The sequence below is a fragment of the Choristoneura fumiferana genome, chromosome 3 (genome assembly GCF_025370935.1).
Source record: "Choristoneura fumiferana chromosome 3, NRCan_CFum_1, whole genome shotgun sequence".
Lineage (NCBI taxonomy): Eukaryota > Metazoa > Arthropoda > Insecta > Lepidoptera > Tortricidae > Choristoneura > Choristoneura fumiferana.
In genome coordinates, this window is record NC_133474.1 from 11,495,063 (window position 1) to 11,513,980 (window position 18,918).

Consider the following 18,918-nt stretch of genomic DNA (forward strand, 5'->3'; position numbering starts at 1 on the left):
GTTTCATAGTAGCCCTGCTGTGACAGGAGATCCCGCTATTCTAGAATAAAATGTAGCCAACATGACGGGAATATATTCTTTATTGAACACCATTTATATGAACGAGACGTTCTTTTCTTTACACTTTGCTTTACACACTAAAATACTTTTGACTTTTAACCTTTTAGCTGTTAACGTTCAGACGTTCTTACAGATGTCAAATGAGGTATATCTGTAGTAGTTACAGGTAAAGGTGCGACAAAAACAGCTTAATTAATAGTTGTAGCTAAATTTTAAAAATATCAGCGTTTTTCTCTTTCCAAACAGAATACAGACAACGAATCAAATTATAGTCTTAAGGGGCTCCTAGACGGGCCATATTTTCACTGCAATATGTGGCCGGCAACTATTGGTGTCCCTGTCTAACATGTGAGTAAGAGAGGGACACCAATAGTTGCCGGCCACAAATTGCAGTGAAAATATGGCCCGTCTAAGAGCCGCTTTAGAAATATGAAATCAATCAATTTTAAAAATCCAGCCTGGCAACGCTGGTCGTCGTTGTTTGACTCTGCAGGGCTACTACGAAACTCGTGTCGTGCGGTCCCTCTGACACTTACACTGTTTAACACGAGAGCGAGAGGGACCGCACGACACGAACTTCGAGTTTCTAGTTTCATAGTAGCCCTGCTGAGTTTGACAGTGACGGATGATGGATACTTCCTTTCCTTGCGTCAGATGAGAATTTGAGTTGAGAATATAAACATGCTTTGATGCTTTTATAACCTAGAACGTATTGGTTGTTATTGTAAAAATGCAAGTTCTGGAAATAGATAATGTAAAAATTTACAATCTAAGCGCAGGGAAATCCTTACCAGATGTGAGTATCCTAAAATTACCATTGTATTTTGCTTATTAGGATGTATAATTTTATAATAAATTTGTACCTGTTTCTTTTCAGTGGTTAACAGAAAGGAAAAAAAGAACTTTATTGAAAAAAAATGTAGACCTTCGAAGGCGAATCGAGCTCATACAAGAATTTGATATGCCTGGCGTCAGTACCAGCATAAGGGCTTCTAAAGATGGGCAATATATTATGGCGGCTGGCATTTATAAGCCAAGAATCAAATGTTTTGATGTCAATAATCTATCCTTAAAATTTGAGCGCTGCCTCGACTCGGAAGTGCTAACATTTGAAATACTAAGTGATGATTATACAAAAGTAAGTCAGTCCTACTTGTATATTTACTGCAATATTTTATACATAAAAGAAAAGATAACGTAATAACTGAATGACTGACTGACTAACAGACAATGCTTTGCGCTAAACACTGTAGGTAAAAACTTAAGCTTTGCCATGCATATTCCTTGAGGATCATAAAGATGCACTAAGAAGAGATTCCCTAAAATTGACGCAGGATAGAGGCCTAGCCAATTTTTTATGCATCTGCAAGAATAAAGCCGCAATCCTATCAGCTTATTAGCAATAACACACATCACAACCTAATAGGCACTGAAATTCTAAGACAGAACAATGTTACCTAACCCTGTTTGGGTTTGTTAGAATAGTCTTAGGGTGTACTTTCATTAAGAAGGATATCTAGGGTCTGATGATGGAGCTGGTAAGCAGGTTTCTCATTAAAGCATGTTTTTAGGTTTTTAAACCATTACACTTATTTTAAAATGTGTTACAGATTGTGTTCCTGCAATGTGATAGGTATGTGGAATTTCATGTGGGGCATGGTCGTCACTACAGATTGCGAGTCCCCAAATTTGGCAGAGAGATTGCATATCATAAGCCTTCATGTGACCTCTTTGTTGTTGGAGCTTCGTCTGTAAGTGTAGAACAGTTTATCCCTAAAGACTTGCAATTTTAAATGAATTTGTGCCTAAGAAACTGTATGACATAAAATGTTTATATACATTGCATTTACAGGACATCTATAGATTGAACTTAGAAGTTGGTCAGTTTATGGCACCATATACTACAAAAGCACATGAAATAAACTGTTGTTCTGTCAACGAGGAACATGGCTTGCTGGTTGTGGGAACAGAGAGTGGGCATGTGGAGGCCTGGGACCCTCGGACTAAATCTAGACAAGGAGTTTTGGACTGCGCTTTGCATTGCACTGATTCTGAATACAGGTAGTATTAAAACAGAATGCAATATTTCTTTATTCAACACCACATTTTGATGCAGTATTTTGGGTCAGTTGTAACAAACAATAGTTATTTATGTGGCTGGTGCATAATGAGAGGCATTAAAGTACGAGTGTGCATAATAAGATCACACAAGTGTTTTAATGCTTAAATACATCAACTAGTGTGCATGTAAGCCACACATGTTCTACATGCATATCATAAGTTTTAAAAGTTTAATTTATGTAAGTCAGATATGTTTTACTATAAATTTCAAGTGTAGTGTTACATGATAAAAGTAGTTTGAAGTACCTACCTGAGCTTTAATAGAGAATAAAAAACTAAAGTTTTATTTGGCTATTATCTACATGCATATCATAAGTTATGTATTCATTATGTTATGCATTAATTTTTTAAACCATTAACTTATTTGTTCTGATAGGTACTTTTGTAATTGCAGTTTAATTTGATGCACCTGTTTGTTGTTGTTAAGTGTAGAACAGTTTATCCCTACAGATTGCAATTTTAAAATGTGCATACATTTACCGCAGGAGAGACATTGGAGGTTGTCTTAATAAATTGCAACTGATTGAATACATAGAGTGCAATATTCAACACCACATTTTGATGCAGTATTTTGGGTCAGTTGTAACAAACAATAGTTATTTATGTGGCTGGTGCATAATGAGAGGCATTAAAGTACGAGTGTGCATAATAAGATCACACAAGTGTTTTAATGCTTAATTATGTATAGCCGCATACATAAGTTTATCTACATGCATATCATAAGTTTTCTATAATATGTTCAGATATGGCCTGTATTTTTAAGTTAGTGTTACTGATAACTAGTTTGAAGTACCTACCAAAGCTTTAATAAAACAGATAATAAAAAACTAAAGTTTTATTTATAGTAATAATTATTATCTACATGCATGTCATAAGTTTTCTACAATATGTACAGATATGCATTGTTAAAAAAAGTATTACTGATACTTTAATGTAAACATTAAGATGCACTGTACTTTAATGTGAACATTAAGATGCACCCGCAGATACCAGGTTTCTTAATAAAGGCCATTTGATAGTTGTTTCTGAACATATAATAGGGAAGTTATGATATGCATGTAGATAAATCTAATTTAAAGCATCTTTTGCAGTGTCATGTCACTAATAAAACAGAATTCCCAGCATTAAAATAATTACTTGTTAAATAGTATAAGTGGGCTAGTTCTAATATGTATGTACAGCTAAAGGTTCTTTTGTTTCAGAAATGATGGTTTGCCCGTGATCACTTCTATTAAATTTGATGGACCTCTTAAAATGGGTGTTGGGACATCAACTGGCCATGTTCTACTGTATGATTTAAGATCAAGCAAGCCACTTTTAGTAAAGGACCACATGAATGGACTTCCCATCAAGAAACTAGAATTCCATAAAAGTATGGATTATGTTTACTCAATGGATTCTACTGTGGTGAAAATATGGGACAAAAACACTGTAAGTATTGTTAATACAGGAATTATTCATCATTATCATGAGCCAGAAGGAAGAGATCCACTACTGAACAAGGGCCTTCCCCTATTTCGCTACAATAACCACAACTCGCCACTTGCATCCACCAGTTGACTGCACTGCAACTCTATGATGTGTTATGTCCACCTAGTGGGAGACCTCCTAATACTCCGTCTTCTGGTTCGTGGTTGTGGTGGTATATTACTATTAGTACTCACATAATACAAAATATTTTCATTTATGTACAAATTTTTGTTGTATATTTATATGTTATATGTTTTTCTTTTTAGGGTAAACAATATACAAGCATTGAGTCATCAGTTGATTTCAATGATCTTTGTGTAATTCCAAATACAGGATTGAGTATGATGGCAGTAGAAGATCAAAAGATGCAAGTTTACTACATCCCTTCATTAGGTATGAAAGGATTTGGAAATAATTTAATTTTAAATTATATTATTTTGGTTGACAGTGCTTGATTATTGTATTGTCATTGTGGACATACACCAAATTTTAGATTTGATTTTACAGATTATTTAATTGAATAATCTGCAATTGCAATTTTAATTATTTTATATAGGTCCAGCACCAAGATGGTGTGCTTTCTTGGATAATTTGACTGAAGAATTGGAAAGCTCAGCAGCACAGACAGTGTATGATGATTACAAGTTTGTGACAAAACAGGAACTCGAGTCTTTAGGATTAGATCACCTTCTTGGAACAAACCTCTTGAGGGCATATATGCATGGGTCAGTATGAAGCAACATTCCTCTTCTTTACATATAATATATGTAATTATATATAAGTCACTCCCGCCGATTATTTGTGTGTATGTAAACGCTTAGATCTTTTAAACTATGCAACAGATTTTAATGCGGTTTTCACCATCAGTTAGAATCTAACTGTAAGATGCTTGAGAGTCCATAGATAAAAAGGCTCAAGTACCAAAACTTCGCTACTTTTTATTTTATTTTTTCAAATTTGCACTCGTGCAAAGCTGGGGCAGGTTGCTAGCAACCAATATCGCGCATATCACAAGTCGGTTAAAGGCGATGTTTGATAGTATTAAACAAAAATATGTCTTTAAAGGCTGATTATCCAGTAAAGCACCATGTTATGCTTCTGACGCTGTGCGATAACGCCTCATTTTTTGCGCTGGGATTAAAAAGAATCCCCCTATAAGAATGCTTTTACTACCATATGAAAATAATGTACCAAGTACATTTTATTAATATTTGTTTCTCATTTCAGATACTTTGTTGATGTTCGACTGTACAAAAGAGCAAAATCAATAGCAGAGCCATTTGCCTTTGAAGAGTACAAGAGACGCAAAATTAGAGAAAAAATTGAGCAAGAGAGACCATCTAGAATCAAAGTTGAGGATAATTTGCCTAAAGTCAATAGAGAATTAGCATCGCGGCTTATGGATGACGACGGCCGTAAGAAAAAGAGTGCAGCTAATCTCCTTAAAGATAATCGTTTCAAGGTAAGTAACCGGCCAAGCGCGAGTCGGACTCGCGCACGAAGGGTTTCATAGCATTATCTATACAACATTAGACATTAGCAAAAAAACGGCAAAAAAATCAAGTTTGTTGTATGAGAGCCCCCCGTAAATACTTATTTTATTTTATCTTAATTATTTATTTTCAAAGTGATTAGGTATACAACTAAATATTCTGTGAACATTTCAAGCGCCTACCTGTTGCCGTTATTAATATCAAGCAAAAAACGGCAAAAAAACTCACATTTGTTGTATTGGAGCCCCCCTTAAATATTTACTTTATCCTGTTTTTAGTATTTGTTGTTATAGCTGCCACAGGAATATGTAATCTGTGAAAATTTCAACAATTGTCTAAATATTATGGCTCAAGAGCCCTGTGACAGACAGACGGACAGATAGACAGCGGAGTCTCAGTAATAGGGTTCCGTTGGCACCCTTTGGGTACGATACCCTAAAAAAGTAACTCTAAATTCTACAGAAATAAGAGCCATCTCAGATCCATTATATCAGAACTGACCCACTGGATAGAAAGGGATGTTGTGTGAGAAATTTTGGCTTGATTGGAAACAACAGCACAAGAGCTCTTTTTATTGCTTTCAATAGTTATAGTAATTAATTTGTCATTATTTTTTTTGTGTTTATTTTAGGCTATGTTTGAGAATCCCGACTTTGAAGTGGACAAATCGGCTGAAGAGTTCAGATTGTTGAATCCAGTATTGTCAAGGTTAGATAAGGATAAATCTAAATCAAGCAAAATAGAAGTTGCGCCAGTACAGGTCAGTATTATATGAATAATGGTGAATGTCTGAAAAATTTAGAAACACTTTGTAACTTTTTATATCAATAGGAATAACCTTTCTAATTAACAGAAAAAAAATCAGATATTTAGTAGAATCAATTAATTTAAAAAAATGAAAGAGTTTTCTTCAAAATTGATTTTTAATGTTTTTTATTCTGGACTATGGAACAACCCGTAACCGACCGGACTCGTAATTTGGCGGTAAAGAGAACTCTTTCATTTTTTAAAATTAATTGATGCTACTTAAAAATATGATATTTTTTTCTGTTAATTGGGATGCCCCAATTTTTGACAACATATAATAAATCGAAAACCATTTGGAGAAATAGGCTTTGTGAAGCGTTTTCAGAAATCAGATTCCAAAAATGTGATACTGAATTAAATAAACAAAATTTAAGTAATGACCCTCATTTGACCCCTGCAGTGTCTCGTCACAAGGTCTACACTCTTAAGCAAATTGACAGTTTGAAATGTTGCTGTCCTGCTTATAATAGCAAAGAGTGACAAAGATAGAACTTTAATCACATGATGCGCACCCGGCTTTAAACAGTTGTCATTTATCGTAAAGTCCGAAATGTATACGAGTATTTCCAATGTATTTTTACAAATTAAATTATTAAATTACTACGTTACAAGTAAATACAAATGAATTTAAATATCAGATTTAAATAAAAATATCTATTTACTATCACACCATTAAACAAACAGGAATAATCAAAGCTAAAAGAAGAGAAATAAATAAAACTATTTGTCATGGTTCATTTAGGACCCTAAGCCGTGCTTGAATTATTGTCAAATTGTAATGCCACAGATTATGTTATGTACGGCCTGAATTTTTTCTAGGCAATGGAACGTGGCTGTCTCACTGTGACGTTATCCAGCGTATTTCGTAAAAAAAATATAAAAAATTAAATACTCATCCAAATTCTAAAACATTGAAAACGGTATCTTAAAATATCCTATTCTTTCCAAACATAAAATAAAAACTATAGGTTATTTTTTTTTTGGTGCATCCCAATTAGAAAGGTTATTCCTATCGATAAAAAAAGTTTTAAGCATTTCTAAAATTTTCATCCATTCCCCATTGTGTGCCAGTGTAAGTGTGTTCAACTTTAACTTGAACAGTATAGAGTATAAGGAAATCTAAGACTATGGAAAGCAAAGGAGATTTTAATCGTTACAGGAAGCATTAGATATTTTTTTATAAACTTAAATTTGTCGTCGAGCGTGAATGTACATACGAAATGTTATTTTGTTTTCTTCGGAAGCTGGTTCAATTAAAATGCATTTTTGCAAACGGTAAAACTGATTTATTGCAAATTAAAGAAAATAAACTAAGGAGCGCGGTCGCAGCAACGCAAACGGTTTGGAAGCCGGTGAGAGAGAGAGAGATAGATATACAAATGTACAGTTTCCGTCTCATTCGGAACACGAAATAAAATATATGATATGATACAATATTGTAGTCATATTTTTTGTTTCTCTTTGTACAAATAAGAATATTATAAAATCAATACATTTTTTTAGGAGGATGACCCTGATAACGATTCGGACATGGAGCTTTATCAATCTAGTGAAGAAGAAAGTTCCGACGATGACCGTACGTGGGTGAAAGAAGTGAAGAAGCAGCACAAAATAATCAGAAGGAAACAACAAGATGAAGAGGAACCTGAGCTCAATGAGAAAGTGTATGAGGTCAGCCAGGTGCCGAGAGGTGGTAACATTAAATCCATCACAAGGGTAAACAAGGCTAGTTTAGGCGATCGTTTAGCAAATGAAAGCTTCACGATGGTTACCGGTACAGGCGGAAACAGAGAAATGAAATTCACGATGAGGGGTAAAAAATCAGAATCGGAAAACCAAAAGAAAATGAAAAAGCATTATCAGGAGCGAAGACAAATCGTCAGACGAACAGGATTTCTAATGAAAAAGAAACTTCCAAAAATGTAATTTTTGCCAGTAAGTTAATGTATTAAAATTATTAAACTTTATGTTTGTCTTTAATTTTATTTGTCTGGGATATTCGTGAAATTAGATAGTGTGAGATAATACTCACATCACAACATACGTAATATGTACAAACCGTAAACGTAACGAACAAAATTGTTCAACATGGCACAATAAAAATGTGCTTTACAAGACTTGAATCATCCATAAAAACATATTGCACTCTTTCTCCTTATTTTATCTACTTTCAGGGTTATCGAAGTTCATCAGGAGTAGTCAACTTTTGGTTTGATTTTTATTTCACTTTACACTATTTACTACTTTAGTAAACTGTCATACTACATCCAGTCAAGTAATATAAAAGAATATTGAATGTTTGTTCTCGGGTCTTGGATGTTTAATATGTATTTAAGTATGTATTTATCTATATAAGTATGTTTATCCGTTGCATAGTATCCATAGTACAAGCTTTGCTTAGTTTGGGACTAGGTCAATTGGTGTCAAATGTCCCATGATATTTATTATTTTTATTTATTTAATGAGCTTCTTGAGTATCGTATAGCGATCTAAACTAATACCAATACATGGGGTTACAATCAAATCGCTAAGTATTTTCCACTTGCAAGATTTGAAACAAACGAATAAATAACATCATCAAAAATGAAAAGTGTTGTTAATAAAAGCTTGTAAAACACCCGACCTAGTGTGTGACAGGTTACGCTCAGTGTGGGGTTCTCTACTAATATACGGCAATATTCAATATTAACTTATGATCCACTATTACTCGTAAGCTCTCTGTGACAGTTTTCCTTCTCAATTCATTATATAAACTAAGGTTTTGTGCAGATTGGTAGTCGCTAATCCTGCCGTGAAGCAGCAGTGCTTGCACTGTTGTGTTTCGGCGTGGAGAGTAAGACAGCCCGTGAAATTACTGGCACTTGAGGTATCCCGTCTTAGGCCTCTAGGTTGGCAACGCATCTGCAATTCCCCTGGTGTTGCAGGTGTCTATGGGCGGTGGTGATCTCTTACCATCAGGAGACCCACTTGCTCGTTTGCCATCCAGTCGAATAAATAAAAAAAAAAAACTGGTTAACAGATATTCGTACAAAATTACAGCTTTCTAGTACAAACAGTCTTTTAGCTAAGAGGGGAACGGACATGGCGACTTGTAGGACTACGAACCCTAAAAACCGGAAAACTTTGAACCCATATCCCACAAAGTTATGGGGACTAATTGTATGCTAAATTTCTTATGCGTGAGGTTCACCGCCCCTGTATCTGAGAGCCGTATTTTTGCAAGCTATCAGTAATTAATAATAAATGTTCATTAAACGATACATTTGTTTTGTTCTTTACTGAGCAAATTGCATCCTTTTTTAAGTATTTCAAATTTCCTTTGTATGAAAGAGAAAATGCTACTTAACGCTATAAATATAAGATGACATATGTGAATTTATAACCGGTCGATATTTTCGAAGTCTCTATAAAAACATTATTTCAAGATGCACAACAACAATGGATCTTATGGAAGTGGTGAGTTACAGTGTTAATATGAATATACGGTAGTTTATTCATTTAAAGTAGGTATATTATAAAATCGTAAGTGTCGTCTTGTTCCTATTTAAATGAGTGACTACCCGTTAATTATATTTTTATCTTTTCGCATAATGTGCACAATGGCAATTAAAATGTAGATATGGGCAATAAACTGGATAATTTGAAATTTTCTAACGATTACGTAGCGAGTGATCTACTGGACAGCCATGTGTTGGGCCACGACAAGTTGGAAGAACCCGCGATGGAGAGATCCGTGAGGTCCAGTCTGGAACCCAACAGTGTTGATGTGAGTACCTTGGACCCTTGGACGTGTTCCAGGTCCTCCTCAACTCAGTTAATTACATAGTTATATCTGTTAGTGTCGCGCACTTCAGGGCGTTGTTGGCAGGTTGCGTATACCGATCTACATGGATGGTATCATAATGTTTCAGATAGGAGATATAACGGAATCTCCCGATACAGAATATATGAGTACGTCTGCAATTTTACACTACTGTAAATCTAAGGTAAGTTCATAATCAAATAATTTTGAAATATTTTTATGCCTTACATTAATTATTAACTTTACCAATACCTTATCTTAATTTAATACCTTGTAACTAGTTCGTTATTTCGTTTTATGTTTATATTACTCAGTGAGATCAATAACCTGATGATATGAACAGCTTATACAGTGTGATAAGACGGGATACCAAAATGTAGTAGATATTATGGCCTGCATGTTTATATAGCTTTGCTGTTTTCTTTGTGTTTTTTTCAGATACTCCTACCTTACCTCAAGCTATTAACTATAATGGGATTGCGTCCAGTCGTGGACGTTTCGAATTCCTCAAAATGTGCGATTTGTGTCTCGCACTTCCATTCTGCACAAGTGGCAGTCTTTATGTTTTTAGGCTACATCCTTCAATACATGGCGTGTTTTAGGTAAGACTGAAAAGTATACCTATTCACATTCTTACATTAGATAGGTGTACCTATCCTACTAATATTAAAAATGTGAAAGTTTGTGAGTGAGTGAGTATGTTTGTTACTTCTTCACGCAGAAACGGCTAGACAGATTTGGATAAAATTTGGCGAAAAGTTAGTTTATAACCTGGATTAAAACATCGGTACTTTTTATCCCGATATTCCCACGGGTCAGGGATGAAATCTTGAACTAATAACCCCTGGGTTTAGAGTCATGAAATTTGGCATGGGTCTTTTAATTTAACATCAATGAAAACTACTGTAATTTTAGGGAATTCCCACGAGAATTTAATAAAATACCGGAATTTCAATTCAACTGCTGTATCTAATCATTTACGCGTGCGAAGCCGCAGGTAAACGCTAGTGTTTAATATTTTCCTAAAGTCACTCTTGAATCCACGGTGTGGGGTCATCAATAAATTACGTCACACTTTTAGGGGTGACAGAGGAACTAAATAATTGCAATTTTCATGCCAATTCGTGTCACGTATAAACTAAATTCACAATCCTAATATCAAACTTAAAGTTCATTAATCACAGCATAAAATGCAGTTACAGATTCTAAAAAGTAAATAATAATTTAATAAATAAACAACACATCATATTTTGTCGCGTGCCACGTGGTTCACAAACAAACGTCAAAAGCTGCATGCAATGCATACTACTGTCGCTGGTCCCGGCTGGGACGGCCGCCGATGCATTACCTATACCTACCCGGCCTAGCGCGCCCGAATTAAGCCGAGCGCTCCCGATGCGAGAGCCGCGAGAGGCCGAAATCACTTTTTTGGCCGAAATTGGCCGAAACCGAAACCGAAACTTCGGTCGGACACTAATAGTTTGCTTTGTTTCAGACGTGATAGAGGTTTCTGCTACAAGTTGGTACCGCTAGCCTTGGAATCCCCTTTAGAATATGAAACATACAAAGAAGTATGCTACGGAAATGTTACACTTACATACGTCGGTCCCAGTATCCTACACTTTTTAGGTTTTCTCTACGCCTTATATTTGTTTAGAATATCCGATAATGAGCAGCTTCAGAATCTCATGGAACGGGTACGAATGTTTTTATTTTTTATTTTTTTTAAATGACTACTTTATTACAGGAGATCTAACCACTAAACAAAAATTCTAAATTTGCATGTAAATAGGTAGTCTAGCTTAATTGCCAAACCAAAGCCCTTAAATGGGCGAAAATTTGATGATCGACATACTAGTGGACTATTTAACTTACTTAGGGGCTGTTTCACCATCCATTGATTAGTGTTAACTGGCGGTTAGGTGTGATGCCGTCTCTATTTGTTTAACAGCCCCTTAGTCTCATTCATGATAATCGCTGCAACTGACAAAATATCCAATTCACTACAAAAACCTATCTTCACATCTTGTTTATAGTGTAGTAAGGAAAACAATCTCCAAAATTACATATTTACTCACATCTTACTAATAATAAATATAAGTATTGTATCTAAAACACATTGGGACAACCAGAAAAGAAAGCTGAAACCGGGAATCGAACTCGGGTCTTCATTAATCCGGGATGCGTCCTGTACCTGCCCCTAATCTACTCTGAAGCTTATATTTCACGATGAAATTTCCCAATGTGTTCTGGGGATGATACTAACTTTTTAAATTTGCGTATAATTCTTAACGAGAAAACCGTAAAATTAAATATAAAAATCTGAATATAATTTTTCCGAAGTTTGATCGATGGTGCATCTATTTATTGAAAACAGCGCCATTTCCTATTCAAGTTCAAGTTACTGTGTATGTTAGTAAAAATAGTTCTTAGTGGGAAAACCGTTAAACTAATGAAATACAAAATTCAGGATTTCAATTTTCTAACGTCCTATAGTGTTCACTCCTATCATTAGGTATCACAAAAAAATCAAAAACTATCAATAATTGGTATTTATAAACCGAATTAAAACTACATATTAATCTGTTTCCAGGTATTTCTTCTATCGTCGTACGCGCCGCAAGGCATGCCTTCTGCAAATCCGAAGCGGCTGCTGCGCTTACTCTGGTTCTTCATCATATTGAGCGTGCTTTGGATGTGCTTGTCTCTTTGCTCGGTCAATCTGATGATGGCTGAAGGAACAATTATGTTCCGATGGTTGGAAACGAGGTAATTTTTTATTGTTACTTCCATAGAAGTCATTAAGGCATACACAAAAGTAGAAAACTGATGAAAGTGGAATTGAATCGAAAACGGCTGTGTTTACGTACCTTATACATATAAAATGTCCTTTGTGGGTTATGCCAAAAATCTGGCAGTTACGTTAAAGTGGCGCCCTCATTTAATTAAGTTCACGAATTCAAAAAGAAGGAGGATGTGTATTCACCGTATGTATATTTCGATTGTGTTATAACACATACGACTGCGACATATACGTGCAGAATCCGCCCTCCTCTTGCACATCAAACACTACATAATGTCGCACAAGCCGTACAGACATCACCTGACTGAAACAAACTTGTTTCGAACTATTTACTAATTCATTTTTAGTTGCAACTATCACCTGAGTACCTATTTAACATCCGTTGCCAAACAAACAAACGAATGCTACACATTATGGTTAACTATGATTGAAAATCGCAAAGGTTAAAACTCCCGTTCTTTCCCTACTGGGAGGTTCAGTTCAGTTTTCCTTTAAACTTCAAAAAAGCAGATTTACAAAGGCCATTTTGATCATTTGTTTTTTTTTTGTTATCTGTTAATTTCACGTGCTCTATGTTCAGTCGAGAAAACTGAATGGCGTACAGGGATGGGACCTTTTCTTAATCAATTCTATGACATCAGGAGCACAAAGGTTCCGCCTTGGTACGCGATTCAGTCTCTTTGACTGTAAAATTAACAGTTTATACATAAATACATATACGGCTCCTTATCGGCAAAAAGCAATTCAATGGTGTGTGTGACGTTCCCGATCCGCACTGGGCTCGCGTTGAACTAAGGTCCAAGCCCTCTCATTTTGAGACCAAGGCTGTGCCCAGCAGTGAGACGTACATATAAGCTGGGATGATAATGATGACATACATACATACTTTATACGGTTGTTGCAGTTCCCCTCGAACGACATTAGTCCTGAAAATCATGTTGGTGCTGTGTACACTGATCCACGATATGGTGCAGGCCACCATCATCACCAGCTACTGCCTGCAGGCGCAGCTGCTCCAAGCACACCTCGTGTACCTCAAGGAGCGGCTGCTCAATCGGTCTGTCACGCCGCTCAACTGGATGCGGGTCAGTATTGTACTCGTAATTATAATAAATCATCATCATCATCATATCAGCCGAAAGACGTCCACTGCTGGACATAGGCCTCCCCCAAGGCTCTCCACTGAGACCGGTCTTGTGTTTTCCGCATCCACCGCGATCCTACGATCTTAACTAAGTCGTCGCTCCATCTTGTTGGAGGCCTACCGACAGCTCGTCTCCGGTCCGCGGACGCCATTTGAGAACCTTCTGACCCCATCGGCCATCAGTCCTGCGAGCAATGTTCCCCGCCCACTGCCACTTTAGCCATTCTTTATAATAAATATCACTAGACAATAAGGGATATTACGCAAAGCTCTAGGCAGGGGGCGACACTAGCACAAACTACAAACTTATTGATGCTCAATGAGGGTTTCTGTGACAGGCTAGTTGGCGCTAGTATCGTAAGGTCCATTAGACAAATTTGACATTTGCGTCACGCTTGTGATTGGTTATCTTATCTTGTATAACTAAATGAGCCAATAGCGAACAAGAAGGTAACGTCAAACGGACCTCGATACTAACGCCATCTTGGGATATTTCGCATGTCAAGAAACCCGTACAGTTGTCTGCACTAATATCTGCCACAGCGGAGAGTGCTAAAATATCTGACGACCTACCAGCCCTAGAAATAAAGTCGTATCAGATATTTATGCACTCTTTGTTGTGTCAGATAATTAGTGTTGGTGGCTGTACTGTACGGTCAAGGAGTTTAATTCATTGGCCACCATGGAACCATTTCACAGTAAACGTCATAGTGACATCGCATTAATTAACAAGAAAAGTCGTTATGACTTTTCCTTTGAAAAGATTCCATGGTGGCCCATGAATTAAATTCCTTGACTGTACCTACCAGTGTGGGGAGTGGAGTTTTTATTTTTGCTCACTAGATGGCGCTAGAAGTCGCTACAAAAATAAGCAAAGCAACAGTCGAGGTAAAAGATAGTTTACACTTTACTACTTTGTCGCTGTCACTTCGTGTTTGATATTTTGTATAATTTTCAGAAGGCTTACAGTGACAAGATAGATGCTATACATAGTATAGTGTAAAGATATTTTTGGCCTCGTCTGTACCATGGGTACCTACTAGACAAAAGACAATCATGTATATAAGATAAATATATAAATAAATACTATTGTTGCATACTCTCTCACGACTCGCGCACAAACATTATCATTTTTTATAAAAATATTTGTCCCTACCGGGGATCGAACTCAGAACCTTGAGCTTCATAGACAGGTTCTCTAACCACTAGGGCCTAGTGACTAGGCTTTCCGATCGTCAACCGCCAACCTCTGGCTTATGAAAGCTGGGCCCGAAAATGTTCGCGAAACACGAGACTAAGATAACTGGCTAGTGGCTCACCGTTTAACGATTTGCCTAGTGACGTTTAGACAGATCATGAAATTCCTAGGCATATCATGAAATGCCGTCATATCGGTTCTGGCACTCTGCCGGCTGCAGCCGCGGCCGTGGCACGCTCGCTTCACTCGCTCATGCGTTGTGGTCACAATTCATACTAACCACTCCTTGCTTCGCTCGTCGTACCTATACGTATACGTACGATATGGTATAGAGCTAGGAATATCGACGAATGCGTTGCTCTAATCGATCTGCCGTATTGTTTCTCAGGCACATCGTGATATGTCTGGACAACTTTTAGGCATATCATGAAATGGCGCCATTTCACGATATGCCTAGGATTTTACGATCGGTCGCCGACATATACATAACAGATTCTAGTTAGGTAGTCCTATATTAATGAAAACAGAGTTTATCTACTTTGAAAACCTAAGTTCCTTTATGACTTTTGAGGATTATTGATAATGTTTATACCTACTACCTATTTACTTTTGTACTTCAACCTACCTTCAGTTAGAAATGTTACCTACTAGTCTGGCTCTGAAACATTGAACGATTTTATTTGAATTCTCAAAATCATTTCAGGAGATAGCAGAGTTTCAAAAACTCCTCAAATACTTGAATAATGACTTGGCGCCTGCAGTGTGTTTGTTTACTATCGTGAACATTTCATGGGTCGCGTCGGGAGCTATGTGGATGTACAGTGTGGACAAAGTAGACACGAAGACGGAGCCAATAGCTGGAATTAGTATGCTTAACTTGTTGTTATGGCTATCTGCTGCCGTGGTACCGTTTGTACAGGTAAATAAGGATGTTAAGATTTTATACATATCGCGGTGTTATCGCTGTCTCATGGTACGAGGGCAGAATTTCCTTGGTACGTGCATTTAAATTTGACATGTTTTTAATATAAACATTTATCAAATAAACATTTAATATATATAGATTAAATGCAATTCCCATACGGGAAAAACAAAACGAAAACACTGATCATCTTTTTAAGCAAGTGCAGAATAAAATTAACTCAGTTCAACATCCATCATCATCATTATTTCAATAGCTGTTTGCCTGCAAATTAGTCTGCGTCCCGTTGGAAGTTTTCGCTTCCCCAAATTAAAGTTTTGTTTACTTTGTTACGATTTATTTGTTTTTAAAGAAATCCAATGATTTAAATTGCAGGCGGCGAGATTATCGAAGGAGTGTCGTCGGACGCAGTTCGTGGGGCACGAACTTTGCGTGCGTCCGTTCCTGCACCAGGACACCCCACACGAAGACATCTCCGCGGTACTCCTGTACGCCTCCACCCTCAAACTGCGCGCTAAATTGTTCAACTACCCTATCGCTGGTCGCTACTTGTGGCTCATACTGACCTTCACACTTGTCGCTCTGTTCTCTTTAGGAATGTGCCACTATATATAATTTTTTATATTGAATGAAATACATTACTGATTATAAATAAATTTATTTACATAAACAGTTTATATTTGGCACATAAATTTATAGACTTACCTGCAAACAAAACCAATTAGAGACGCCAACTGCGGACTATGAGCCCGTTTTAAACGCGTATATGATTGTGCGCTTACGCACATTAAGTTCATGTAGGTTAGCTAGTATTCTCACCGAGAAATATATTAGTTTCGTGATTTAATGCAAATAAAATAATGCGCGTGGCGTTTCCAGTTGGTTTAATGTTTAAAAATAACGAATCCAAACATCGATTTTTATACTACATAATTAAGTATTTAACAGAAAAACATTTCTACAAAATATGTCTACATTTTAAGTAGGCTACTTTATTTTTAACGACATAAAAACAACGAAAGTACAACATCTTCATTGATAAATTAACGTTAACAACATCTAGTGGTGTAAGAGCTGCGACACCATTCTAGTTCCACTTCGCATCATCATGATTGGGTAAGAGGTACATGCTCGTCATGAGCAATTTGGTTGACCCGTCTGCGAACGGCTGCCTGTAATCAAACAATAAAGTTATACTTATTACTAGCTTTTGCCCACGGCTTCGCCCGCGTGGAATTGGGTTATCGCGCGCTGTTCCTCCAGAAAAGACGGATAAACATACAAACACACACACATTCGCATTTATTAGTATGGATTAAACGAGCGATGTTTGTATGAAATATAAATATTTATTGCATAAACTGAGTAGTGCATGTATGTAATACTTGGATCTATCGAAAACGGGTTTAACGAGGTTAATGAAATTCACAGGTAATATAAATTTTGACATGATAAATGCCTTGGCCTAGCAGTGGGACACTATAAACTTTGCACAGGGATGCATAGACCGTGGCCCGCGGGCCACATGCGGCCCGCTGTTGATGTCAGTTGTGTTTATTTGCTGCGGCCGCCTTTAGTAGCTTTTTCTCGCGCCTTCGCTCGTTTGGTATTTTAGGTATTCAAGGGGCAAGGTGATTCCACAAAACAAACAACTGATTGAATTTGTATGTATGTATTGAATATGTATATTTAGATAGTTTAATTGGGGTTATTTTATTAGGTATGTTGGTAAATAAAAAATAAGAATGATGTCTGGTTTTGACTAAATTTATTCAATAAAAAAAATCAAATAATTACAGAAATCAACTATCGGAACTATCGGGAGCTTGAAAGCTTTCACACGAAAAAATATTTTTTAAAATCGGTTGATAAATGGCGGAGTTGTGTTGTGAGGTAAAAGCATAAAAAAAACATTTTGATAAAGAACCAGTCTCCTTGAGAACTTCGTCGATAGGATATTAAAATCACTTGAAATACATATACAAAAACTGTAAGAAACAGTTTCGAATCGTCGTAGGTATATTTTGTAGTTCCTTAATAAATAACTACAAAAAATATAAATTCTAAGACTTATAAATAAACATGCGTATAGGCAAATAACACTTGCCTTTCTTCGTCGTACGGCAGTATAAAAAAATACAATTTTTAATTTGTATTTTGATTGGTACATTAGTGCACCGCGTAATATGTCTGACATTTTTATTTTTTTTACATTAGGTAGGTAGGTATACAGGACGCACGCGTTGCGTGCGAGAGTTGATTGCGCGGGAAACGTAGATTGAAGGTAGGGAGCGCCGTCCGTGCGCAGCGAGGCGTGGCAACCGACTAGCATTTGTGTCCTCTTCTGGGATACACTTAGAGATCGGTATTTACCGCGCGGCTTTGGACGAGTGGGGATAGCCTGGCCCAGTTACTAACTAAACGTACAGATCGATTCACAAGAGCTGGCACAAATGAGTGAATAAATACCTATTTGAATACGATGAGGGCTATCGCGTATGAATTCGCCACTAGAGGCGCTAGTGTAGCGTGAGGTCTCCGAAATGTCAAATCTCATAGTTTTTGGGTGAGCTACGCGGGTTTATTTACAATTAGAATAATTTTGTGAATATTTTGCAATATCTGAAATTAATTATGCCAAATATGCGTTCCGGGGCAATGAATGTCCGTGTTTTGAGACAGTTTTGTCTTTCGGAAAACTTTGTCCTCCCTTTTTTCTGAACAAAACGGGGACTATGCAACACTGTGGCATGCTCGATATTTTTATGGTACGGTTTTAAGGTGTATTAAATATGATTTGAATCTAAACTTTGTTTTCACGCCCGTAATAACAGACATTGAAAGCCATACTTAAAAACCTCACGCAACAGTGCGCCATCTAGTGAGACAAAAAACAATAGCCCTCATTGACGTTGTACGTACGGCACTAGTCACAGTCGAGCAGCGCGTGCCGCGCCAGCTGCGCGCCCCACCACGAGTGCACGTCGCTGAGTGCGGGCTGCGCCACGCCGCCGCCGGCCGCCGCGCCGCTGTTGTGCGCCGGGCGCGAGTTGCTCTTCAACACAGCTGCAACACAATAGTACATTGTGTCTTAAGGG

General features: G+C 36.9%; 3 protein-coding genes across 5 annotated transcripts in view; 2 read left to right on the forward strand and 1 right to left on the reverse strand.

The window, feature by feature from the left end:
- The first annotated feature begins 702 nt into the window (after nucleotides 1–702).
- l(2)34Fd (nucleolar protein 10 lethal (2) 34Fd) lies at nucleotides 703–7,918 on the forward strand. The gene is made up of 10 exons (XM_074085627.1): nucleotides 703–856; nucleotides 938–1,198; nucleotides 1,671–1,811; nucleotides 1,913–2,121; nucleotides 3,384–3,612; nucleotides 3,918–4,044; nucleotides 4,208–4,376; nucleotides 4,879–5,113; nucleotides 5,776–5,904; nucleotides 7,455–7,918. The coding sequence occupies exons 1-10, from the start codon at nucleotides 791–793 to the stop codon at nucleotides 7,875–7,877; spliced, it is 1,989 nt and encodes a 662-aa protein (XP_073941728.1). The 5' UTR covers nucleotides 703–790; the 3' UTR covers nucleotides 7,878–7,918.
- An 883-nt stretch (nucleotides 7,919–8,801) lies between these two features.
- GrlHz (Gustatory receptor-like Holozoa) lies at nucleotides 8,802–16,497 on the forward strand. Of its 3 annotated transcripts, none has more exons than XM_074085632.1 (9): nucleotides 8,802–9,407; nucleotides 9,569–9,717; nucleotides 9,863–9,937; nucleotides 10,192–10,355; nucleotides 11,249–11,450; nucleotides 12,347–12,522; nucleotides 13,461–13,641; nucleotides 15,602–15,817; nucleotides 16,196–16,497. In XM_074085632.1, exons 1-9 carry the CDS (start codon nucleotides 9,377–9,379, stop codon nucleotides 16,433–16,435), a joined length of 1,434 nt encoding a protein of 477 aa, XP_073941733.1. In that variant the 5' UTR covers nucleotides 8,802–9,376; the 3' UTR covers nucleotides 16,436–16,497. The 3 variants fall into 3 exon arrangements, with proteins under 3 accessions (XP_073941733.1, XP_073941735.1, XP_073941734.1); XM_074085634.1 differs by having other exon boundaries at nucleotides 8,803–9,407; nucleotides 9,617–9,717; XM_074085633.1 differs by lacking the exon at nucleotides 8,802–9,407 and having other exon boundaries at nucleotides 9,420–9,717.
- na (sodium leak channel non-selective protein na) overlaps nucleotides 16,463–18,918 on the reverse strand; it is a 37,734-nt gene continuing 35,278 nt past the window's right edge. Inside the window, exons 36-37 of the mRNA XM_074085628.1 lie at nucleotides 18,743–18,886; nucleotides 16,463–16,992 (exon numbers count right to left, since the gene is read on the reverse strand). Of these exons, the coding sequence (XP_073941729.1) occupies nucleotides 18,747–18,886 (140 nt within the window). The 3' untranslated portion in view covers nucleotides 16,463–16,992; nucleotides 18,743–18,746. The remainder of the gene's footprint in view (nucleotides 16,993–18,742; nucleotides 18,887–18,918) is intronic.

Bases quoted from the DNA above. Each gene is read 5' to 3' on its own strand.
- GrlHz (XM_074085632.1), top strand. From the start codon at position 9,377: ATGCACAACAACAATGGATCTTATGGAAGTG. The intron at 9,718-9,862 runs GTGAGTACCTTG...ATAATGTTTCAG, and splicing joins TGGAACCCAACAGTGTTGAT to ATAGGAGATATAACGGAATC. The intron at 13,642-15,601 runs GTCAGTATTGTA...AAATCATTTCAG, and splicing joins CGCCGCTCAACTGGATGCGG to GAGATAGCAGAGTTTCAAAA.